This window comes from Stigmatopora argus, chromosome 5 (assembly GCF_051989625.1).
Source record: "Stigmatopora argus isolate UIUO_Sarg chromosome 5, RoL_Sarg_1.0, whole genome shotgun sequence".
NCBI lineage: Eukaryota > Metazoa > Chordata > Actinopteri > Syngnathiformes > Syngnathidae > Stigmatopora > Stigmatopora argus.
This window is the reverse complement of record NC_135391.1, coordinates 6,524,891-6,541,992: the sequence shown is the minus strand read 5'-3', so window position 1 is coordinate 6,541,992 and position 17,102 is coordinate 6,524,891. Positions and strand designations below refer to the sequence as shown.

The 17,102-nt window shown below is 39.1% G+C and overlaps 1 protein-coding gene and 1 long non-coding RNA gene across 2 annotated transcripts in view; one reads left to right on the top strand and one right to left on the bottom strand.

Annotated features, from left to right (window-relative positions):
• LOC144074841 (uncharacterized) overlaps positions 1 to 17,102 on the bottom strand; it is a 93,040-nt gene that overhangs the window by 628 nt on the left and 75,310 nt on the right. The gene's annotated exons all lie outside the window — the stretch shown is intronic.
• sfrp1a (secreted frizzled-related protein 1a) lies at positions 7,572 to 15,844 on the top strand. Its single transcript, XM_077601508.1, has 3 exons — positions 7,572 to 8,244; positions 10,878 to 10,958; positions 14,722 to 15,844. Exons 1-3 carry the CDS (start codon positions 7,728 to 7,730, stop codon positions 15,045 to 15,047), a joined length of 924 nt encoding a protein of 307 aa, XP_077457634.1. The 5' UTR covers positions 7,572 to 7,727; the 3' UTR covers positions 15,048 to 15,844.

Here is a 17,102-nt window from a genome sequence, read left to right as displayed (position 1 = left end):
AGTTTTACTGTGTTGTGAGTTTGAGAGAGTACTTATGACCCACATAACTCGATTGCTAACTCAAGACCAATGAATCCAAATGTCCAATTTAACAACCAAAATCTTTGCAGCTGGGCATTCCTTCACAGTCCCAATGACCAAAATGTTCCTGACTAACTCAGCAGGCTTCCTGGCTAAGAGTCACTTCTACTGAGGTCTCACACTCACACACACGCATGCACGCACACAATATGTAAAAATATAAATCATAATAATAAAAAAACAACATTTTAGCTCACTCTTTGCCATGCATGACAGACTGATGCAAAGTCCACATCACTGTGCCTGTTGCACTAATCTGCTTGTCAATCTGCTGCTCCATTCTTTCCAACATACGCAATTATATCTGCTCTGATGCTTTGTTTTCTACATTTTTATGATTTTACAATCCAACCACCATGATTGCAAAAGAGGGTATTTTTCTTAGTTTATTTGAGGCCTTCAAGTACTTTGCTTTTGCAGTATGTCCAGAAACATTGTCTGGCTAAATTGTCTAACACTTACAAGGGTTAACACAGTTGCAGTACAATCTGTTTTAATCACGTACACTATGTACAGATGTAGTGTACGTGATTAAAGCATAAGCAGTGTAGATTTCAAAATGATTAAGAAAAATCTCTGGAAATATGTAATGCATCACCACGAGTAAATGTCGTAACATAATACATAGATGGAGTAGCGGTGTGCAAGTTTGGTTCAGTTGGTAATTGCAGCACGCAAAACGTTTCCTACGCCATGACCTTGACTACAGTTGAAACATAATCGAGAGTTAAACAAGAAATCCAGCCTGTGCTTACATTCAAATGTCAAAATCTCGCCAAGAACTTTAGTTGCAATAGACAGTACTATGTGATAAAAATATTGTTTTCTGAGTAGTGGAAGGTCTATTGTGTGGAAAACAAGGAACTGAAGTAGGTGCAATGTTCATTAAAAATGCTTAGATACACATTTTGGTTTACTCACCAATCCCTTTTCAAGTGAATATTATTCAATGACACATGATTATCACTAAGACACATGTGCAGTTGATTGGTCGCCAGTCTTTTGGTCGCCGTCTTTTGGTCGCCGGTCTTTTGGTCGCCCGGACCACGACAACGGGCGACCAAAAACAAGGTAAAACAACACAGTCTACACATCAATAAAAGCCAACAATGGCCATGAGCAGTTTCACTGAGCCGACATGTGAGTGTATAAGAGTTTGTATGTACATGCGTTGTCCCTTTAAGAAGCTACGTCAGTCAGGGTCTTGACAAGTTCTCCAACAAAAAACAATAAAAGTCCGGGAAATTTGGAGCTTTTCTTTAGCCTAATAATTACTAGGGCATTAAGTATGACTAAATAGCAATTCGCAGTTTGTATTTAGGGAATTTGAGCAACGATTTAAATGGTAATTATCAATAACCTTCCGGGCGACCAAAAGACCAGCGACCAATCGACCATGTACCACGACATAGTCCATTACACATTCTTTTGGGGAGAAACTGCTTAATCTGACCAAAAATCTAATACCCGCCCAAATCATTGCAAGCCAATCAAAGGACAATTCAATATTTTTGTTTCTTTACATATAATGTCCAGGTGTTCTTGTACTTTTCAAAATCGTATACTGTATGTTGCAAGAGAGAAGTCTAAATGCAAAAAAACTCGCCCAATGGTCTGTTAATGTCTACAGATGTTTGCAGGTGAAATAGTAGTATCTCGGTGGCCAATTGAGAGGGAGAAAGGTCCCAATGATCGGTCAATAGTAATGGAAATACCATGTACAATGACCCTGAGATCAGCCCCCAAACAAATCTATGGGTTCTGCTCATGTGGAGCTGCATAGAGGGCAGGAGAGCAGGGGGGCAGAGGAGGGGGAGCCATATCCATGTGAAACCAGCCCAAACAAAGACTCCCTGTTTCTAGGGCCAGACAACCCCCAACTCTTCAAGCAAGATAAATAAATAAATACAAATGGAAAAAGAAACCATATACGCCCACTGAAAAGGCCTGTAAGAGAGTGACTGACAGACAATTGAAAAGACAATTTGTTACATTGTCTTAGGTGGGGGTGGCCCAAAAAGTTGATGCGCAAAGGTAATTACAAGAATACGTGAACTAGGGGGTCAGGGGTCAGCCTACATGTCGGTCAGGGGTCAGCCTACATGTCTGACCCCACGTTTTAGGCTAACACTTGAGAATAAAGAAGTTCTGAATTGGGCCAATGTGTCTCCGACCCATTTGCTAACACCCACATTGGTTACCCACTGGAAACAAAATGCCCAAGCTGTCTTTTTTTTTTTCTTCCCTCACTTTCAATACGTCGTCTTTCAATGCCAGCCCTCACGCCAAAAAAAAAATCTTCGAGCTGTTTTTTTTTTCTCAGTGAGCTGCAAAACGCTGACTAGGCATTTGTCCTGCAGCTACTCACCCATGTTTGATTTAATTGCATTTCCAACCCTCCGCGCAGCAGCTCACAGCAGCGCTGCTCTGTCAGGCAGTGTTGGATGCCTGAGGGGAAGGTACTGTTACTTTGACAGTCAGGCAAGGAGACAAGCTTGACCTGACCCACACTCTCGGGCTGCTGGCTTTCCCATGGTGCTCGGGCAGCTGGGAACAACATTTCTGGGAATCACTCCAGCCCCACTCGTCTTACTCTCTGACTTGATTTATCATGATGTCTAGATTTAAAATGCTCTTACGTGCTTATGATATATCATACCCCATGAGAGATCAGCTCTGCTGGCCTCACCAGTTACCACCAATACATACTGCCGTTTTGGAAAGGCGGAAGTCTGGATAAACTCAAGTTCCCAAAAAGAAATGACTAAAATGATAACAGCAAGAAAGTCTGTTCCTGGATCATTTTTCTGTTCAGAGTCACAAAAATGTACCGTATCTGCCAGACTGGAAAGGTATAGTAAAGGTCTAGGTCTATCCACTCCACTACCAGGGGTGTCCAAATTATTCCACAAAGGGCTGCAGGTTTTTCTTGAAACTGATCCAGTACGGACTGTTTAACCAAAGAGACTTCTTCTCAAACAAGCTGCACCGCCTGCAAAGAACTGATTACAGTTTTAAGTGATTTTTAGCTGTGTAGCAATTAGGAAACCAAATTACCGCTTAGCTAAATTGTACACGTTGTTGATTTTCATGCAGCCACTGGAAGATCAATTACAATTATGAGGGCATCATTGCCAGCCAATCGTGGGCCACAAAGGGACAATCAACCAATCTCACTCAAAGTTCCAATTGGAGTATTCAGTCAAACAAACGTACACATTTTGCGGACATTAGAGGAACCGGAGTATACGGGAAACATGGTACCAGGTGCCATCTTTTAGAAAATTCCTATAGTGTATTGAGCAACATTTAGTTGAGCAATTTTCTTTTCTTTTCAAATGACGCTCACATATCTTGATTTTTTGTTTAAACATTCTTGATTTCAAAGGCATGGAATACTCAACACAAATGCATTATCTTGCATGAGTGTCATCGGATTCAAATTTAGACGATCAATAAATTTCATCCAACAGTGAGTGCTGTGTGAGGAGAGCTACGTTAATGCCAATTCATAATGCTGTCAAAGAAATGAAAGGATTGACCTCTAAAGATGTCATGTAAAAATAAAAAGAAACCCTAGATCAATCTCTCCTTTGGAATTATATGAAGTGATTCAAATTCCACATGTGCTGCTTTTATTTGAATTATGATCTGTTACTTTTGGGTAGATTTTCTGAGTTGTTTTCTTTTAGTTCTTTAATTATTTCCTTCTGTTTTTGGGGTTAGATCATTACTTTTGTCTGCGTCTTATCGTCTCACAATTATTTACGCAAATCAGCTTGGCACATTCATTGGAATTTTTGTCTTTTCTGTCTTATCATCGATATTAATTTTTTGACAGATTTAGTTTTTTTCTTTTATTCACTATTGAGGATAAACAGGATGGAAACTGAATGAATGGTCTAATTTTTCTATTTTATTGGGATCAGATTGTTCTTACTTCTATCTCATGACTTGCTGAGACCAGTTTATTTGAATGAAAACATAAAATAGGACTAATTGTATTACATTTTGTATCCAACTATTTGTTGGCATGTGATGTTTACATGCATTCCTTCATCATAACAGATATTGAGTCAAAATAACTGTTAACATTCCATGGTGGATATAAAACCTGACAGCTTAAAAACAATATAAAGATAAAAAAATTCAACTATTTCATCCATCATAACCTGTTCAATTCAAATAAAATATGATAAAATATTTTTGAAATTAAACAACTGACAGTGCTCCAAGTATGAAGTTGTTTGCATTAAAATTTAACCAATCACAACCAGAATGTCTATAATTAATGAAAATTTAAAAATCCACGATATTCGAGGGATTACTGTACTTGCTTAAGCCACAGTTCACTTGCTTTTTTTTTAACCTTACAGCTCCAAAATAAGTTTACAGTCGCACATTCAATAGACTACATATACATACAAAAACAAGTTTTGGGTATTTTTACGCAAGGTTGTGTAGTGAGTGTCATGTCCATGTAAATGCTGGAAGATCTGTTTCAAGAAATGTTTGGACTTTTTTTTCTCCTCTCTGGCGTTACGTGACAAAAAGCAGGTGTGCTTGTTATTTTTATATTTCACATTGGTTCTAACAGCGCTTTCATTCGGTGGTGACGTCATGCTCTGAGACAGCGCCAGTGTTTACCCAGTGCTTGGTGATGACAGAGTCCTATTTCAGTTCTGCCAAAATACCCATTTGGCTTTAGTCTCTTACTTATAGTGGATACACCGTAGATCAGGTGTGTCAAACATATGGCACGAGGGCCTGAAACTGCCAAGTAGAGGGTCCGATGCGCCCCATTAGGTTGTTCTACCTGACAAAAACGTAGTAGTAATCACGTTCATACTGTACATACAGAATCAAATGCTCTTATTTTTGAGAAAGCAGAACTTTGCTCAATTTGCTATCTATTTGCAAGGAGACTTAAAATGCCCTAAAATCAACAGGAAGTACCCGGAAATGTCCAAAAATCACCAGAAAGCAACCAATTAACAGGAAGCAGACCAGAAATTCCTTATCTTTCAATGCAATTCAATGATGGCCAGTAAGTTAACTTTTAAGGCCAAAAATAAACGTCCATATGAGATCCAAACTGAGTTGGACACCCCTGCCGTAAACCCTCGCCATTCCCAAAAACACTATCTTATCTTTGAAAAATATGTAGTGTCTTCCAGTGTATCTTTTTTTTGCCAAAGTCTTTTAATAACATTTTGAAATTAAAGACCATAATAGGGGGAGATATCTGAGGCAACCTGATCTTATCGGAATTTTAAACCTAGCTTTCCTAATGTTGTAAATCTAGAAATAAACCAAGCGCAGACTTATCACTAGAAAGGCTTTTTGTGGCTCGACTTGCTCATTACTGTCTTCAAATATGTTTGAAGCAGCCCTTCAACTCCAAACAGGCAGTCCATTTGAGGAAAGCCAGGCTTGACCCAGAGGTGAAACCGTCGTCTGTTCTGGACATTAGAGGTTTGTGATAGCAACCATCAGTTTGATGCACAGCTAATGCTTATTAAACCATCATTGTTCATTTGAAATGTGCGCTAAATAATTCACGAGAATGCGTTGACCTCCGTATCGAAACACATCACAGCTTCGGCATGCGGACTCCTCGTTCGCAAGTGATTTGACTGACAAGACATTTGGGCTAGAATATTTATGCACATTTTCAAGTCTTTTCCTAACTTAAAGATCATTTCGAAATGATTTACGGTTATTTTGAAGTTTAATTTCTGTACCCAGTAGCAAATTAGAGTTACTCTCTTGTTATATTGTCATATTTCACCATGCTCATTCATGACATAATGTGCTTAAAAATGCACTCTCTCCAACTGAGTTTTATCTGGAAAAAAATAAAAAATCAGGGTGAGTGTGGCAGCTGTAAAGTGTATTCATTAGATAAAGACATTAAGCAAATTCATTATTCTACAAATGCTGTGTTTGCTATGCCTACACTTAAAATCTCATTAAAGGCTTTGTTTTGTTGGCAGCACAAATTACAAACATTTCCACATTTAAATTGAGGTATTTCTCACCTGTAGTCTTATCATGGAACTAGGCAAAGCTTTGAGGAGATAGACACTGATAGCTAGCAAATTGACTTTAGTCTTTGGTTAGTAATTAGCATGGGCAAATAGTAGTGCTTGAGCAATGTGGCAGCCACCTGATTATATTAACTACTTTGGATTTAATTGAATGTACATGGCCAAGAAATTTTAGTATCTGTTTATCATTCAAAGGGCACGGCTCAACTTTATTGCAACCTTGAGATTTTTGTTTGCGATCCAACATTGTAAAATGTCCTCATTATCAACATCTGTGTGTTGGCTTCTAGTCAGCATAGTGATTTACACTTCCATGATAGTTTTTAATATATCAACCTGTTTTAACAGGTTTACAAGAGTCATAGGAGATCAATTTCAAATTAAAATGTTTCCTATGGAAAAAAACACGTTTTTTAAGAGAGGAGATTGTTTTGAATTGAAAGAAAATTCTAATTCAATCTAATCCAGATTGTTTATTGCTAAATGCTCCTTTTCCACCTACTGTGTTCTGTACTAAAGCATTCACAATAAATATTAATCTCATTGCAAACTGCGGAGGGAGTACTGTATCAATTTATATGACATGACAAAACTGTTTTGACATGCAAATGCATACATGTCACTTGTATTGCCTGCCTGGCTATGCTTTTAACTGGTTTAACCCTGTAAAGCCCAAACCATTAAGTAATTGACGGAATGTTGATATTCTTTGTACAATATACTTGAATCTGGAACCTTTTATATCCCCCGGCACAAGAAAAGTGAATATATATGTATATATTTAAATCGTATTTGATCAATTAGGTCACAATGTTTATTTTTTCCCCCTGTTAGATTATTTGTGCACTACATGTAGTATCTGATTGTAAACATCAGGGGAAGAATATCACATTGCTCATATGGAGGCTGAAAAGTATGATGTTTGGCATTATGGGTTTAGACAGGTTTGAATTTTGTTGAAGATTTTGTTGGAAATAATTCATATATGATTTCAATCTGAAATGTTCGTTTAATACATTGGTATATGACGAAATCCTCTCAGAAAGACTGATGTGTCTAAAATGTGAAAATCACATGAAAATCCTGTTTCACATGCAAAGGCCTATTCAATATAAGTTAAAAAGCATATTAATGTACAATCACTCAAACGCCAATATTAAATATCCCACTTGAAGACATTTTTCTTGAGTCACAACACCAAACACATCCTTCACTTACCACTGTGAGATTCATTTGGGCATTTCTATTCTGCATTTTTTTTTTTTACTTTGACAAAGGATCTACAAGCAGGGGAAGAAAAGAAAAGAAAGCAAAGGAAAGGCTCCCGTTTCTTTCTCTTTTTTTAAACACATTGGGCAATTAACTGCTTTGACTGAAAGCACCAGGCTGAGAGACGCTCTCTTATTGGCCGAGACGCACTTTACAATGCGCACTTGTGTCCGAGCTGCTCACTAGTTGAGCACCAAAGTAATGCGAGCAAGCAGCACGCTCTAAAGGAGCGCAACACGCAGAGGACTCGGAACCGAAGCGGATCCTACGCGAGTCGCCTTATTCCTTTTCTATTTATTTTTTATTTTTTGCCAGCAAAAGCCCAAAATGAGAACTGCTTCTCAGGCGATCGCCTTGGCCGCGACGGCGGCGCTACTCCTGGCGTCATGCGGGGGAGCGTCCGAGTACGAGTACCTGAGCTGGAAGCAAGACTCGTACAACGGCGGGCGCAGTTACGGAAAGCCCCCGCAGTGCGTGGACATCCCGGAGGACCTGCGCCTGTGCCACAACGTGGGCTACGGGCAGATGCTGCTGCCCAACCTGCTGGAGCACGAGACCATGGCCGAGGCTAAGCAGCAGGCCGGCAGCTGGGTGCCCCTGGTGCACAAAAACTGCCACCCGGGCACGCAGGTATTCCTCTGCTCGCTGTTCGCCCCCGTGTGCCTGGAGAGGCCCATCTACCCGTGCCGATGGCTGTGTGAAGCCGTGCGGGACGGCTGCACCCCCATCATGGAGGCGTTCGGCTTCCCCTGGCCGGAGATGCTCACCTGCGACAAGTTCCCTCAAGACGACGTGTGCATCGCCATGACGCAACCCAATGCCACTGACTCCACAAAAGAGTCAGGTACGACCCTCCTCCATATTGCTTTCCTATCTTACAAAGAGTTTGATTTTCTTTTGCCAAGCTAAAGTGGCTCGCTCTAATGATGCAACAAAAAAAAATCAGGGGAAAAATATGTAACTTTATCCTTACAAATTTGAGTTACTCGTTCACACTGTAAATGTGGACCATAAGCAGACTCACTCTGGTTTTGACTTGGAACATTTAATAAGAGATGGGACTATGCTCGGTCATTAAAAAAAAAAAATGAACCTCATAAAGACCCAGCGCCCACATATTTGCACAAATATTTGCACATGACCCAAAATGTCATGTCCATGTATGTGGATGCCAAGTCACAATTAATATGTTGTATTATTATTATGTGATAATTAATGTTATATCATATACCAATATTATTATAAATATTAATAAATAATACGGATATGATAAAAACAAATAAAGTCGGGTTATGACTATTTTATTTTCCGAATAATATTTAACTCGTTGTCTGCCATTGACAACAATAGACGTCCAATTCATTTAAATAGGGACGATTAGCTGTAAATGCACATCTTTCAATGTCATTGACGGCTCTAGACGTCCAAGCCATGTTGACGGTGGGAGCTGGCAGCGATTATTCTCAGCCAGCTTCTCCTAGTCAAAATGAATTGGACGCCTGGAAGCATCAATACCTTCCACTGAGTTAAAAGTGTGCTCTACCAATGGTTAAATCCCCATTGCCTTTAATAGCAATCCTAACTGTGTAAGCATGACGTGGCTAACATTAAAATAACTCAAGTGCCCTGCTGAAAAAACAAACAGCCAACACGCTTGCCACCTTGTAAAATGTGACAGTACTGTAGCAGATAAATTGCCTTGAAAATGTTGTTTCAGCAGTGTAGGTGCGAATATGTAAATGCTTATCCAAACAAAGCAAATGCAACCTTTTGGAAAAGAGCATTTTGCTTTGCAATACCACATCTACCATGGGTGCATTTTCTTCTTCAATAAAGTCATTTGGAGCCATGACCTTACTAAGCTGTCTGCCCGCTATTTACTTAGTGTGATTGATCACTGGATAGTAACACAGGACAATGCTGGTTGAAACCCCATGAAAAAGAAACACACAAAATCTGTCTATTAGGGCAAATAACTGTTGCATGACAAATCAAATAAAAGAGGGAAAGATGTACATCTTAATTCAATAATGCAAGGAGAATTTCAGGCTAAACCCTACCAACCGTCCACCTCTCCCTTTGACCCCCCCTGAAGCCATCATCCATTACTAATGGCTCTCTAGCTGCTCATTCCCCAAACCTGCAGAGACTCCTAGTGTGAGGCTGACTCACACACCTCACACAGAATCAATGGAGGGGAGGGAAAGGAGTTCTGTTCCCACTCGGAGCCAAGCTGACAAATACCAGAGGAACCTTGAAAGATGGCCAAAACCAGCAAGTCTGGGGGAAGACAAAGTGTGGGTTGATTATAGAAGTAAGCTTGCTGTTGTGTTACTGTGCCCTCGCCACATGCCTCAAGTGAGGTCTCCACTTGGGCCGGGAATGCACAGCCATCTCTTTTATTTTCAACTTTAAAACGGGGGGAATGAGGGGGGTTCCATCATCACATCATCAACTCACTTAGATTTCCATCTGACGCTTTAACGACACCACTTGAAGCCTTTTTCACACTACGTGTGAGCTATAAATGGGGCGACTGTGCATCTTCCAGCAATTACACAGCGCTCACTGTATCTGAAGAGAGGACACGGCTTGTGTGTGTGTGTGTCGAGGGGGCGGGTGTTATTGACTGACACGTTGGTATGGATAGAGGCCTGCTTTTTTTTTCTAAAGAGAAAAACCTTCCCCATTTCAAGTTTCAGGGGACCACACAGATGTCCTCACTTTACAGACATCACCTGTTTTCATTTGTTGCCACTAGGGAGAATTAACGTGGGGTAACCCGATGGAAGCGTCACGGTTTTCCTTTTTTTTTTTTTTGTTAGCGGAGGTCAGCTAAAAGTGATTTCCACTCTCCTGTTGTTACATACAATTTGGTGATAATTGTTTTAAAAGGAGAAAACATCTCATCAACAAAGGGACCGTGGGACTCTGTAAACAGTGTTTGTTTTCACAAGCTCTTTACACCAGGGTGTCACTTTGACAAACTTTTGTTAAACACATGTAATGGACAACTGGCGGTGGAGAGAAAACTATTTGTTTACCCTCCATTTTACCCCTGTGCGATTGTGAAATCCTGCCAGTGGTTTGGTTAAACAGAAAGCACACATTTAACCACATGCAATCAGAATGTAGGAAACATTGCTTTCTGCCTCTTTAAGTTATTGCTGGCAGTAAAAGTTGAAAACATTCCGAGCTGGGGTCAGTTTAGAAGGGCTCACGAAGCATAAAAGACAAAAGAGCAGGGAGTTTATTACACACGATGTGATCTGGACATGCAGCCAAAATACTGTTTAATGATACCTATAGTCATTTGGAATTGAATTCCAAAGACCTGTCTGTGAGTTATTCTTGCGTTTCGACTTAATGTTCCAAATATCGTACCAAAAGAAGCTCTGCTGTCATCACACAGTATTTTTCTTTGTGAGGATGATTAAACCAAAAAGTACTTCAACTCTGTCCCCTGTTTCTCTACAGGTTACTCTCCAATTTGCCCTCCTTGTGACAATGAAATGCAAACAGATGCCATGTTGGAGCATATGTGTGCCAGTGAGTTTGGTAAGGTTTCCCAATTTTATGCCCACTTCTACAGCATATACTATAGATACCAATGTTGTAACCAGTGAGTTACATTTGTTGATATTCTTCCATCTGTCTTAAAACAATTCCTAACCACTTTGTATAAACTTTGTTTCAGTCGTTCAAGCAACGTTTTAAAGTGCGACCGGCTGCTATAGGTTAATATGACCTTTCTACACGTCTTTCTTTTTCAATTTGGCTCAAACAAGCTCTCAGGTTTTATCTTCTGGTCACAAGTCACAGTTTGTCTGGATTGCAAGAGGATTTTGTTCAGTGGCTAATGAAGCGGGGTCATTAAAGTGTTTATGTGACAGCTCCATACAGCAGTAAAGTTGAGTGTTTGTTTTGCTGTCTGGGCCAGCTGTCGTTGACTATCTCCCAATTTACCAAGACTTCCGAGCAAAATTAAATGGCTGGAAGTTGTACAAAGTAAATGACATTTAATTCGTGATCAAAACAGTCTTGGTAAAATATTCGTAAATTACGATTTTTGAGCTTCAATAACAAAAGAGAAAAATACAACACACTTGTGTTACGCAATTAAAGAAACTATCATATGAATATATACATGTGGATTTTGTATCAAAGTTTATTGGTACTTGGGGCTTGCGAAAAACTTACTTATACTTGGAGTTAAATATAATGTAATGTTTAATGAAACTATCCTTTTTGCGACTCACTATGAATCAGAGTATGTTGGTATCTGTGATTTATGCAAATCCTGATCATTCGTCAACAAAATGTACGAGGCCACATGTATTTATCCTCACCTCAACCTCAGAAAAGATCAAAACTGCATTTTTTAAATTTTATGGACATAAATGTTCTCCGACGGGCACAGCAAAAGATCTCATCTTAATGCCTGAAAACAGCAATCCAAAGTACATGCAAATATATGCTCTAACTCATGTTGATTTCAACCTCCAAGATAAGCCCAATAATTTGCGTTGATTGGAGATTGAAGAAAAGCATACACAGACTGACTGACTTTTTTTTTCAAATGAAGATTTATGGATTATCAACTTGTTTGTCAATTCAGAAAACCTTGCAAAGAGCCATTTTATTGCAGGGGATGCTAGCAATGTATACATTCATTGAATTCAAGGGGCAGCTGCCTAACTGAAATGGAAACCAGATGGACTACAACACAAACAAACCATTCCGAAAAGGAAGTTGAATGAAAGTACTATTAGATTTGAATTTGACAAAGCATCTCCAAACGTGTATATTTTATTTACTAGCAGCTCTAAAATACCTGGCAACCTGACCCCCATGATCCCTGCCAGGCTAAGGCATATTGAAAACATGCCTTCTTTTAGATGCTATTCCTGGTGGAGAGTGATTGTTTTAGGTTTCCCCTTCTTGTTTGTAACTGCGGTGTTGAGTCGGAACTTCCTGGCACTGACGTGGCCGCTTACTAAAACGATGGTGAGGCATTAGTTCTTGGTTTAATCCTGGCTGACAATTGTATTTGCTTCCTAGTTAAAGTTGTCATGAGAGCTAACTCAGACAAATGACGCAATGCTGACTTGGATGAAAGACTCCAATTTTTTTGTCAACAAACAAACAATCCTTTTTCGGATGTTTTATAATCCTACTGCGATCCCACTATAGTGTGTGCTAATAGCGGAGCGGCATGGTGTAATACACAGCGTGCTAGCAGATAGCATTTTTGCAGCATCCCTGCCAAACATCTGTTTCTTCTTCCAGCTGGCCAACCGAGAGGGTTTCTCGTAGGACGAGCAAAGTGCAAAATATTTCCACCGGCGTGCAAAGCCAAGCATTACTTCACGGCATGTATTCGGGAAACCAATTAAATCCACACAAATTCCAAAAGACCCACGCCGAGATGATGTTTTTCCCACCTATGGCATGATTTGTTCTGAAATTCGACTTGACAGCGCAGAATGAGGGACGACAGCCGGATTTGGGAGTAAGTTTACAAGCTGACTTTACAGAGAGGCTTGTCTATTTTCCTTGAAGTGGACTATAAAAAATGAATGTGTTTGAAAGACTTCCTGTTATTTATTTTGTGCAACAATCCCATGAATAAGCATGGTGGGCATTAAGGAATGAGTCATTGACTTTTTGCAGAAATGCTTATTAAAATATACCCAATCTGGCAGTGGATTGCCTGTCCACTGAAAACCATAGTTACTGGAAGTGGTTGAAAATCTGTTCTCATTTAGAGGTAGAGGTTAAATTGTTGTTGCTTTCTTTCTGCTGTCGTCTCAACATGTTTACACATCCACAGTAATGATTCCTGCTTAATGCATAAGCACGTTTCCGCATGGTAAAAGCAGAACATAACTGAGCCAAGTCAGCTTTTGATTAAAAGTCGCTGAATGTATAGGATTCTTCTTCTAGCTGTGATGCCAATAGATCAGAATGGCTGTTGAAAAAGTAACACTTTCTTTTAAGTCATCCCTCAACACGATACCACTCGCTAATGTCTCTGGGATTCTGATGAATTTCCCTCTGTCAAACACAAATCCACGCGGCTCTCGGCTCGTAACAGATTTACAGCCTGTCCCACTCCACACTTTGTTCCCACCGCAATTTATCTCTCCACGCTTCGGGTTTTATGGAACTTCATTGCCCCCAAAACTCCCAACACCCTTCAATTAAATCCCTCCTGTGCTTTGGACATCTCACTTTGTTGTCATTGCCAAATTGCTTTTCCCCTTTGCTAAGATGGTGAAAAACGGGGCAGTCTCATATTAAATGACTGATCGCTTAATACATTTAGATTTGCAGTTTTGCCATTTTGTGAATGGGAAACAGCACGCAACGTTATGTTGGTTTTATGGCCGTCTAGGGTGTAAGATTCAATTACCCCAAAAAACTAAGTGCCAGATAGCACCAGACAATAATAACAATAATGATGATAAAAATATCCATCATGTCGATCATGTGACCAAATCCATTACTGTCAGATCCAGGGTTCAAAATTGTGTGTGAAAAAAGGCGTGGCTTATAGCCCAGAAATGACTAGACATTTAAGTGGAAATTTATCGGTAACTTTTAACAAACATAACTTTTTGCAACTCCAATTAATACATACATATATTACCATGCAGTCACGCTTATTATTAACAGATTTCTGTCCTTCTTTTATTTTGTTATTAATTGTTCAGCAAACTCTATATTGGAAATAAAATTCCGAAGGTGTCTAGGGGGTTTCCGGTTGGTGCTTTATTCTGCTGTCTTGTAATTGTGGTTAAAGGCTCCTTAAACCACAAATGCTCAGTTACCAAATTCATCGTATGTGTGTAAAGGATCAAAAGTTGGACATGTCTTTCACAGTTTTATCCATTTCTTCACTATCCATACCACTTCTCTCGAGCCAAATAACAATATAAGTACTAATCTTAATGTTTACCCAAGAGATTTAGCTATCGACCAGCTAGGTGCAAAGAAAGTTCGAAATGTTAAAGGATTAACAGGCCAAAGTATTTCTCAGGACCAAGTTCTTCAGAGGTGGGCTGGACTCTATTCCATGACTCTAATTGTCAACATGGTCCATTTTGATTCCACTGAACACTAAGCCTTCTCAGAGATCATTTCAGAGACCAAGGATAAGCATCCTAAATCCCAACCATGTGCACTCCTAATACTTGGAATGGGTGGAGTTGGAGTGGATGGGTGTTATATGTTTTTTTTCTAGCATCTTTTTCAACCACAACACAAAAATGTTTCAATCTTTTAACTTCAACGTTGAATATTTTTGTCCTGTCTCTAGCTTTTAAGACCAAGATCAAGGAGGTGAAGCGAGAGAACATGGACCGCAAGGTGAGTTTTCAGAAGAGAAAGAAGATGCTTAAAGCAGGCACTCTGAAGAAGAAGGATATGAAGAAGCTGGTGATGTATCTGAAGAATGGCGCAGACTGTCCATGTCAGCAGCTGGATAACTTGGGGAACCAATATCTCATCATGGGACGCAAGGTTGATAAGCAATTCCTGCTCACGGGCATCCACAAGTGGGACAAGTCCAGCAAAGAGTTCAAAAAGGCCATCAAGAAACTCAAGACACACAAATGTCCTGCCTTCGAGAATGTCTTCAAATAAGATAACATCCCTTCAACTGGTCCGTTCCACCATCATATACGAACTTGCACAAGCATTAAACTCTGAAACTTTAGCTTTTTTTTGTCTTGTTTATATCTATGTATCTTTCTATGTTTTCTTATTAAATGTCTCTTTTACAGTTTTGAGTGAGCGATTGGGCATCAGAGTTGAAAAGTTGCATTTATTTTTCCATCTGAGAAGCCGTCTAGTTTCCTGTATTCCAATTTTCATGTTTAGAAATGTTATGAAATTTTAATATCTTTGAAGTAAGATCATTTCAATTATTTTTTTTCTTGAATCTTTGTCATGAGCTATGTAACAATCACGCTCGGGTGATAAATTGTTTCTCGTTAATTTCTGCATTCTTTTCATGGGACCTAGACCACCAACCCGAGCCTAGTTTTGTTATTTCCTTCCAGATTATTCCAAATAAACAGCTAAAATTTGAACGACATTTATGATAGTATTTGACTTTTAAGAAATGAGCACAAAAGATGTTTTCTCAAAAGGGTAACTCATTTTTTTAATGTCTTTCAATTCGCAGTCTCACCATCCATCATCATTGAGTATTTTTTGCCAGTGTGTCATCATGAATTTTGACCATTTCTTATGTGCATTTGCAGTACTCATTATTAAGCTCAATTGAAATTGTTTTCTGTTTGACCTTTTTTTAAAATCAAAATGTAAAACTGTTCTTTTGAGTGTTTTGCTTGATATTTCTGGTCTTTTAGCACTGTTTTGTGTGCATTTCTGACTATTATGTGTACATATAAATTTGACATAAATGAGGGGAAAAACAACCTAAATTGTGTTGTGTTTTATTTAATTTTAGCTCAGGCTTCATCTATATGATTTCTGTTGTCCCAGACAAGCAAGCTACTGATAAATATCCAAACTAAATTTGTTTCTGTCCACCATTACAATACAACCACAAACATTTTGAAAACCCGAGGACCTTATTGTACAAATCAGATAAACTCTTGGCAATGTTTTATCCTGTAAAAGCCAGAAAACCTCTTTCAGATGTGGACTTTCCTTATGAATCATCACTTCAAGTTTCTTCAAAAAGAAGTCAAAAACCAGCAGTCAAAATCCAGGTTTGTTCAATTAACAAATGATCTGCAAAAAAGCATCTGGTGGGATTTATGCCATACTCATTCAAGTCACACATGAACAGGCACACCCCCACATGTTGAACCCTAAAATGCTCCATTTAAAATGTGTCCACCATTCAGCAATAATGAAAAACGATGCTGTCTAACTCAAAAAAAGACTTGATTGTCAGCCGAGACGTCATTTTACAGAGCCTCGGGATATCTTTTTTGGGAACTTTTCTTTTTAGGAGAGGTGTTGAGCAATTGAACTGCACATTTTTGGCCAAAATGCCACATTCGTTTTCATTTTGATAGCACAAAAGTGCAAAGAGAAGGTCATAAAGTCAATTGTTTTATGTATTAATATGAAGGGAAACGGCTCCAAATGACACAGAAATCCTTCCTCGGCCTTGTCTTATTTCCATGCCCATCATAGTGAGTTGTTCACCCCCATTTTATCATTTCTATGCCTCTATTCGACTAGAATAGGCTCCAGCACCCTCTGAATAGTACAAATAAGTGAGAACATCCTAATGTCAGATGACAAGCTTCACTGCATTTTAAACAACCGCGTGCTTCTAAGATTTATAGCTGTGATACTTGACTGAACCAAAAAAATACATCTTAATCCAATTTTCCAATTTGTTTTTGACATCAATACCAAATAAGAAAGACACTTTAGGCTTTAAATACAGTGACGTCTTTCTTTTCCCTTTCAATGCAATAAAACTCATCCAGTTTTATAGCTCACCATTGGTAGCCAACAACTATAAACTGCTATTTTGGACAATCTTCTGCGGTCGTAGGCCCAGAATGTGTAGATAAATTACTTGACCACTTACTGTTATGATTGAAATATAGAGTACATTAGTTAGACTCATTATTGACATTACTTATGTAAGTTTAGTGCTAACGATCTCTTCTATTGTTGAATATTGTTTGCCCAATCAGATGTCAGCGT

Bases quoted from the DNA above. Each gene is read 5' to 3' on its own strand.
- sfrp1a (XM_077601508.1), top strand. From the start codon at position 7,728: ATGAGAACTGCTTCTCAGGCGATCGCCTTGGCCGCGACGGCGGCGCTA. The intron at 8,245-10,877 runs GTACGACCCTCC...GTTTCTCTACAG, and splicing joins TGACTCCACAAAAGAGTCAG to GTTACTCTCCAATTTGCCCT. The intron at 10,959-14,721 runs GTAAGGTTTCCC...TCCTGTCTCTAG, and splicing joins TATGTGTGCCAGTGAGTTTG to CTTTTAAGACCAAGATCAAG.